We start from the raw sequence: 9168 nt of genomic DNA, 5'->3' as shown, positions 1-9168 counted from the left end.
AAAGTGCTTCATTAGGATATCATACGGAGCCTTGTCTAGTAATCGCTGGCACAATAGTTCAAGCTTGCTCCATCGTGTTTGAAAGCTGTCTTGTTTATCTGCTTCTCCCAAAGTGGCCATCTTGTCCATTCAGTAACAGATGGCGTATGCCTTTTTTTACTCTGTATCTGATGGGAAAGGTTGTGTGAGTCCAAAAATGAGTATCCTCTTGTAACTCAATGCGTTATTATATAGATAAAGTCAGTAGGGCAGAAACCTGCTGCCTGCACTGAATACCCGGAGGAGCCGGGGGAGGTCGTTACCTATTAGTAGGCCACCGCCTTAGGTCTTGTCTTCCGAACTACAGCTCCAATATCATTAAAACAACAAACAAATGATATACTATAGTCACCGCTGCCTCCGTGACTCTTTTATATTAAAATGTATATATGTTTTAGTTGTTAGATGTTCTTGAATCGGTGGATTGTAGAAAGATCCTTTAGAGCTAGTAGTAGATGCGTCCTGTTAGGTACGCTGCACGGACACGCCCCCGAGCTCTCCCTTTTATTTCTCTTTTTTTCCGTTGTAGTGAGCTACTGGAGATCTAGGTCTGTGTTTTTCCACTCCGGTTCTCAAGGCAAACCATTGGGCCAGATTTGCATGATACCTTAAAGGGACAGTCTACAATAGAATTTTTATTGCTTTAAAAGATAGATAATCCCTTTATTACCCATTCCCCAGTTTTGCACAACCTACACAGTTATATTAATATACTTTTTTTACCTCTGTGATTATTTTGTATCTAAGCATTTCTAACAGTCCCCTGATCACATGACTGTGACTATTTAAAATCTATTGAGTTGCATTTAGTACTGTGTTGTGCTAGCTCTTAAATAACTCCTCGGACGTGAGCACAATGTTATCTATATGGCCCACATGAACTAGCAGTCTCCTGTTGTAAAAAGCAAATACAAAAGCATGTGATTAAGAGGCTGTCAATAGTGCCTTTGAAACAGGCAGAACTTTAGAGGTTTACATGTTATAAAGTATATTAAAGGGACAGTCAACACCCTCCACAACAGGATTCCATATGTTTGTAACGCAAACGAAGATCTGGCTGCACCACCTCCCTTCTCTATTACCTCTATCCTTGTCCTAGTAATCCTTCCAAATAGATCCGTTAATCTACTCGAAATATGGCCGCCAAACTCCTCCCCCTTCTTCCCCATCTCTATTTCAAATCCGGCTCGTTCATGTAGGGATTGATGACGCGCACGATCTGTCATTACGCATGCGCATTTGTAATTCAGTCCGATTGTAAACAGTAATCGGACTTGTCGCAGCATACACACATTTTAATTCATTTACTATAAGGAGTTCATATTTATGTTCAAAATGCAATATAAATGACAATTTAGAAGTGCAAAAACAACGCTTATAGTGAAGGTAACAATAACCTATTATAATGGTAATAAGGTTCTGTTAAAAATATAATACGTCAGAAACTATTGGGGATAATAAAGTTCGGCTTTTTTGGTTCCTATTGAATTGCGCATGCGCGAACCGCCGTGAACGAGTTTGAAGATTCTGACCGAGGATTACATTTGATTGGAGAATGGATTGATTGGAGAATGGATTGAAAGAGAAGGTTAGTACGTAATGGTGGGGGGAGTTTGGCGGCCATATTTCGAGTAGATTAACGGATGTATTTGGAAGGATTACTAGGACAAGGATAGAGGTAATAGAGAAGGGAGGCAGTGCAGGCAGATCTTCGTTTGCATTACAAACATATGGAATCCTGTTGTGTTGGGTGTTGACTGTCCCTTTAATCTAACAATGTTGGTTGTGCAAAGCTGGGGAATGGGTAGTAAAGGCATTATCTATCTTTATAAACAATAACAATTTTTGTGTAGACTGTCCCTTTAACTAGAGCACAGGTGAAATAATCAGCTAATGAGAGCAGGTTAGTTACTATGGTTACTGATCAGCTGATTATTTCACCTATGCTCTAGTTTAGTTCAGATATCATCAAAACCTGACCTGCTAGGGTTACTTGAGGACTAGAGTACAGAAACCCCCTGCATTCAATTTCTCTTTTTCTCCCTTAAAGGAACAGCAAATACAGTAGATTTAGATAAACAACAAATGCCTGATAAAAAGACAATTCAAATGAGTAGTAGATTTTATTCTGACAAATTTCAAAGTTATGTATATTTCCACTCCCACTGTATCATGTGACAGCCATCAGCCAATCACAAATGCATATATGTTTATTCTGTGAATTCCTGCACATGCTCAGTAGGAGCTGGTGACTCCAAAAGTTTAAATATAAAAAGACTGTGCACCTTTTGTTAATGGAAGTAAATTGGAAAGTTGTTTAAAATTGCTGCTACTCTATTAACTACCACAGTGGATTTAAACATACATTTGTGTCCAATATAAATACAGTAATACTATATTCCGATTTCAGCTACTCATGTGGGCTCCTGGATGCATAAAATTGATTTAGAAAAAAATAACTAAATCATAGGTTAGGTACATAGCTTTAGAAACCCAAATGCTTTTTCTACAAGAGGACACCATTACCTTGTTGAACTGGACGGTGCTGAAGATGTCAATCCGTTCAGAAAACAACTTCTGAATGTTACTGAGTAGGTTGGTGTCCATAGGGGCACTGCAGGAAATGAGTAACAACATATAACACATACAAAGCCTGGCTAATACAGACATAATATACAGTAAAACAGAGTCATATACAGAGCTTTAGACAAACATAAAATACCTTTTAAGGATACAAAGTTAAGAGTGACACCCAAAAGAACATTCACTAACCTTGGAGTGTAGCTCTGCGCATATCGTCCCTGCAGACGAGAACTGCTGTACACAGAGAACGTGCGCTTACTGGAGTCACTGCTGTGAGCTTTGCGGACACCCTCCTCATAGAGTAGGCCAACCTGTTAATGAAAATAGTGAGTGAAAAGTGCATTCAGTACCATTGTATCTGTAGGCATAGGCTATATCAGTAATTAAAGGGATAGAAAGGTCAAAATGTGTGCATGGTTTTTGCAATATACGTCCGTTAGCAAAAATGCTTCTAGAATAAGTTATTACGGTTTTTCAGCGGCATACACACATATGCTGTGAGGGCCTGTGCACTAGTATTCAAGCTCAGAGCGATGGCGCTGTTGTGTATTGTTGTCTTTTTCTTCATTCTCTTGGTATCTTTATTTGAAAAAGCAGGAATGTAAGATAGGGAGCTAAATGTAGCCACCAATCAGCAAGCACTATCCAGGGTGCTGAACCAAAAACAAAATTTATGCTTACCTGATAAATTTCTTTCTCTTGTGGTGTATCCAGTCCACGGGTTCATCCATTACTTGTGGGATATTCTCCTTCCCAACAGGAAGTTGCAAGAGGACACCCACAGCACAGCTGTCTATATAGCTCCTCCCCTAACCCCCACCTCCAGTCATTCGACCGAAGACAAGAAGATAAAGGAGAAACTATAGGGTGCAGTGGTGACTGTAGTTTTAAAATAAAAAACACCTGCCTTAAAGTGACAGGGTGGGCCGTGGACTGGATACACCACAAGAGAAAGAAATGTATTTATTTTTATTTTTTTTATTTTTTTAAATTTTGTTTTCTCTTGTAAGGTGTATCCAGTCCACGGGTTCATCCATTACTTGTGGGATACCAATACCAAAGCTTTAGGACACTGATGAAGGGAGGGACAAGGCAGGAACTTAAACGGAAGGCACCACTGCCTGCAAGACCTTTCTTCCAAAAATAGCCTCCGAGGAAGCAAAAGTATCAAATTTGTAGAATTTAGAAAAAGTATGAAGCGAAGACCGAGTCGCCGCCTTACAAATCTGCTCAACAGAGGCCTCATTTTTAAAAGCCCATGTGGAAGCTACCGCTCTAGTGGAATGAGCTGTAATTCTTTCAGGAGGCTGCTGGCCAGCAGTCTCATAAGCTAAACGGATTATGCTTCTCAGCCAAAAAGAAAGAGAAGTTAGATTTGGATGTTTGAATGGACCTTGGAGTAGAAGGTCCTGCCTCAGCGGCAGAGTCCATGGTGGAAAGGATGACATGTCCACCATATCTGCATACCAAGTCCTGCGTGGCCACGCAGGTGCTATCAAAATCACCGAAGCTCTCTCCTGCTTGATCTTGGCAATCAGACGAGGGAGGAGAGGAAATGGTGGAAACACATAAGCCAGGCTGAAGGACCAGGGCACTGCGAGATCATCTATCAGCGCTGCCTGGGGATCCCTTGACCTGGACCCGTAACAAGGAAGTTTAGCGTTCTGACGAGACGCCATCAGATCTATTTCTGGTTTGCCCCATAGTTGAATCAGCTGGGCAAATACCTCCGGATGGAGCTCCCACTCCCCCGGATGAAAAGTCTGCCGACTTAGAAAATCCGCCTCCCAGTTCTCTACTCCTGGGATATGGATAGCTGAGAGATGGCAAGAGTGAACCTCTGCCCAAAGAATTATCTTGGAAACCTCCATCATTGCCAGGGGACTCCTTGTTCCCCCCTGATGGTTGATATAGGCTACAGTCGTGATATTGTCCGACTGAAATCTGATGAACCTGGCCGCAGTTAGTTGAGGCCAAGCCTGAAGAGCATTGAAAATCGCTCTTAGTTCCAGATTGTTTATCGGAAGGAGGTCTTCCTCCTGAGTCCACGAACCCTGAGCCTTCAGGGAGTTCCAGACTGCACTGTCACTATAGTCCACTCTGGCCTGCGGAAACTCATTCCCCTGGACAGATGGACCCGAGATAACCACCAGAGAAGAGAATCCCTGGTCTCTTGATCCAGATTTAACTGAGGAGACAAATCTGTGTAGTTCCCATCCCACTGATTGAGCATGCAAAGTTGCAGTGGTCTGAGATGTAGGCGGGCAAACGGAACTATGTCCATTGCCGCTACCATTAGGCCGATCATTTCCATACACTGAGCCACTGACGGCCGAGAAGTGCAATGAAGAACACGGCAGGAAGTTAGAAGCTTTGATATCCTGACCTCTGTCAGAAAAATTTTCATTTCTACCAAATCTCAGTGTTCCTAGGAAGGACACTCTTGTGAGGGGGGAGAGAGAACTCTTTTCTCTGTTCTGTTCACCTTCCACCCGTGAGACCTTAGAAAGGCCAGAACAATGTCCGTATGGGACTTGGCGATTTGAAAAGTCAACGCCTGGATCAGGATGTCGTCTAGGTAAGGAGCCACAGCTATGCCCCGTGGCCTTAGAACCGCCAGTAGGGACCCTAGAACCTTCGTAAAGATTCTTGGTGCCGTGGCTAATCCGAAGGGAAGAGCCACAAACTGGTACTGCCTGTCTAGGAAGGCGAACCTGAGGAACTGATGATGATCTCTGTGAATCGGAATGTGGAGATAAGCATCCTTTAAGTCCACGGTAGTCATATATTGACCCTCCTGGATCATAGGGAGGATGGTTGGGATTGTCTCCATCTTGAAAGATGGGACCCTGAGAAATTTGTTTAAAATCTTGAGATCCAAGATTGGTCTGAACCTTCCCTCTTTTTTGGGAACCCGGGAACTATAAACAGGTTTGAATAGAAACCCTGCCCCTGTTCCTCCCTTGAAACTGGGTGGATCACTCCCATAACCAGCAACGTAAGAATGCCTCTCTCTTTATCTGGTTTGCAGATAGTTGTGAGAGGTGAAATCTCCCCTTTGGAGATGAAACCTTGAATTCCAGAAGATATCCCTGGGAAACAATCTCCAGAGCCCAGGGATCCTGGACGTCTCTTGCCCAAGCCTGAGCGAAGAGAGAAAGTCTGCCCCCGACTAGATCCGGTCCCGGATCGGGGGCTACTCCTTCAGGCTGTCTTAGAGGCAGCAGCAGGTTTTTTGGCCTGCTTCCCCTTGTTCCAAGCCTGGTTAGGTCTCCAGACTGGTTTGGACTGGGCGAAATTTCCCTCTTGTTTTGCATTAGAGGAAGTTGAAGCTGCGCCACTCTTGAAGTTTTGAAAGGAACGAAAATTATTCTGTTTGGTCCTTAATTTATTGGACCTATGCTGAGGAAGGGCGTGACCCTTTCCTCCAGTAATATTTGAAATGATCTCCTTCAGTCCAGGCCCGAATAGGGTCTGCCCTTTGAAGGGGATGTTAAGAATCTTAGACTTTGAAGAAACGTCTGCTAACCAGGACTTAAGCCATAACGCCCTATGCACCAGGATGGCAAAAACATAATTTATGCTTACCTGCTAAATTTATTTCTCTTGTGGTGTATCCAGTCCACGGATCATCCATTACTTGTGGGATATTCTCCTTCCCAACAGGAAGCTGCAAGAGGATCACCCACAGCAGAGCTGTCTATATAGCTCCTCCCCTAACTGCCACTACCAGTCATTCGACCGAAGACAAGCAAGAGAAAGGAGAAACTATAGGGTGCAGTGGTGACTGTAGTTTAAAAATAAAAAACACCTGCCTTAAAATGACAGGGCGGGCCGTGGACTGGATACATCACAAGAGAAATAAATTTATCAGGTATCCTTCTTGGGGAAAAGATAATATCCTAGGAATCCTGACCTTACTCCATGAGTAACCCTTGGATTCACACCAATGAAGATATTTACACCATATCTTATGATAGATTTTCCTGGTGACAGGCTTTCGCGCCTGTATTAAGGTATCAATGACCGACTCGGAGAAACCACGCTTTGATAAAATCAAGCGTTCAATCTCCAAGCAGTCAGCCGCAGAGAAATTAGATTTGGATGGTTGAAAGGACCCTGAAGTAGAAGGTCCTGCCTCAGAGGCAGAGTCCATGGTGGAAAGGATGACATGTCCACCAGATCTGCATACCAAGTCCTGCGTGGCCACGCAGGTGCTATCAAAATTACTGATGCTCTCTCCTGTTTGATCTTGGCAATCAGACGAGGGAGCAGAGGAAACGGTGGAAACACATAAGCCAGGTTGAAGGACCAAGGTGCTGCTAGAGCATCTATCAGCGCTGCCTTGGGATCCCTGGACCTGGATCCGTAACAAGGAAGCTTGGCGTTCTGGCGAGACGACATGAGATCCAGTTCTGGTTTGCCCCAACGTTGAATCAACTGTGCAAACACCTCCGGATGGAGCTCCCACTCCCCCGGATGAAAAGTCTGACGACTTAGAAAATCTGCCTCCCATTTCTCTACTCCTGGGATATGGATAGCTGATAGATGGCAAGAGTGAATCTCTGCCCATTGAATTATCTTTGAAACCTCCAACATCGCTAGGGAACTCCTTGTTCCTCCTTGATGGTTGATGTAAGTCGTGATGTTGTCCGACTGAAATCTGATGAACCTCACTGCCGCTAGCTGAGGCCAAGCCTGAAGAGCATTGAATATCGCTCTTAGTTCCAGAATGTTTATTGGAAGGAGTGCCTCCTCCTGAGTCCACGACCCCTGAGCCTTCAGAGAGTTCCAGACTGCACCCCAGCCCAGAAGGCTGGCATCTGTTGTTACTATTGTCCAATCTGGCCTGCGGAAAGTCATACCTTTGGACAGATGGACCCGAGATAGCCACCAGAGAAGAGAATCCCTGGTCTCTTGATCCAGATTTAGTAGAAGGGACAAATCTGTGTAATCCCCATTCCACTGACTGAGCATCCAGAGTTGCAGCGGTCTGAGATGTAGGCGAGCAAACGGAACTATGTCCATTGCCGCTACCATTAAGCGATTACTTCCATACACTGAGCCACCGAAGGGCGAGAAGTATAATAAAGAACACGGCAGGAATTTAGAAGTTTTGACAACCTGTCCTCTGTCAGGTAAATCCTCATTTCTACAGAATCTATCAGAGTTCCCAGGAAGGATATCACAAGCAAAAACAGTTAGGAGCACCAAAAAGCGAGTGAAAAACAAAATTTATTATTTAACAAAAAGGGTTAATTAACCCCAGGGTAAGAGTGTGTAAGAAATATAAAATGAAATACAGAGAACAAAAAGGCTGACCGGTTTCGGCGTCTGCCTTAATCCTAGCCTGCTTAAAAAGTGTTTGTAAGTTCACAACTTAAAAACCCACCTCTGTGTTTCAATTGGGTGTGGAATTCACACCTTTCAAATAGTTAACCAATACAAAACATTCAAATTGATCAGACACCTGTGTTCCTTACTGACATCACTGCTGTTAGATGTGGCGATGTCGGTTCAACCCTCATAAAGTTTTAACTGTAAACTTTCCATTGCTGTCAACCAAATCGCATGAAAAACATAATTTAGGCTTACCTGATAAATTCCTTTCTTCTGTAGTGTGATCAGTCCACGGGTCATCATTACTTCTGGGATATTACTCCTCCCCAACAGGAAGTGCAAGAGGATTCACCCAGCAGAGCTGCATATAGCTCCTCCCCTCTACGTCACTCCCAGTCATTCGACCAAGGACCAACGAGAAAGGAAAAGCCAAGGGTGAAGTGGTGACTGGAGTATAAATCAAAAAATATTTACCTGCCTTAAAAACAGGGCGGGCCGTGGACTGATCACACTACAGAAGAAAGGAATTTATCAGGTAAGCATAAATTATGTTTTCTTCTGTTAAGTGTGATCAGTCCACGGGTCATCATTACTTCTGGGATACCAATACCAAAGCAAAAGTACACGGATGACGGGAGGGATAGGCAGGCTCTTTATACAGAAGGAACCACTGCCTGAAGAACCTTTCTCCCAAAAATAGCCTCCGATGAAGCAAAAGTGTCAAATTTGTAAAATTTGGAAAAAGTATGAAGCGAAGACCAAGTTGCAGCCTTGCAAATCTGTTCAACAGAGGCCTCATTCTTGAAGGCCCAAGTGGAAGCCACAGCTCTAGTAGAATGAGCTGTAATTCTTTCAGGAGGCTGCTGTCCAGCAGTCTCATAAGCTAAACGAATTATGCTACGAAGCCAAAAAGAAAGAGAGGTAGCGGAAGCTTTTTGACCTCGCCTCTGCCCAGAGTAAATGACAAACAGAGAAGACGTTTGTCGAAATTCCTTAGTTGCCTGTAAGTAAAATTTTAGAGCACGGACTACATCCAGGTTGTGCAGTAGACGTTCCTTCTTTGAAGAAGGATTTGGGCATAAGGAAGGAACAACAATCTCTTGATTGATATTCCTGTTAGTAACTACCTTAGGTAAGAACCCAGGTTTAGTACGCAGGACTACCTTATCCGAATGAAAAATCAAATAAGGAGAATCACAATGTAAG

General features: G+C 43.5%; 1 protein-coding gene across 1 annotated transcript in view; it reads right to left on the bottom strand.

Annotated features, from left to right (window-relative positions):
* Positions 1-2565: 2565 nt before the first annotated feature.
* The window catches only part of VPS51 (VPS51 subunit of GARP complex), a gene marked incomplete at its 3' end in the record, with an annotated part of 96150 nt that continues 89547 nt past the window's right edge, over positions 2566-9168 (bottom strand). Inside the window, 2 exon segments of the mRNA XM_053696680.1 lie at positions 2566-2653; positions 2812-2933. Coding sequence (XP_053552655.1) covers positions 2566-2653; positions 2812-2933 — 210 coding nt within the window.

The sequence above is a fragment of the Bombina bombina genome, unplaced genomic scaffold (assembly GCF_027579735.1).
Source record: "Bombina bombina isolate aBomBom1 unplaced genomic scaffold, aBomBom1.pri scaffold_754, whole genome shotgun sequence".
NCBI lineage: Eukaryota > Metazoa > Chordata > Amphibia > Anura > Bombinatoridae > Bombina > Bombina bombina.
The sequence above is the reverse complement of the archived record's forward strand: the minus strand, read 5'-3'. Positions and strand labels throughout refer to the sequence as shown.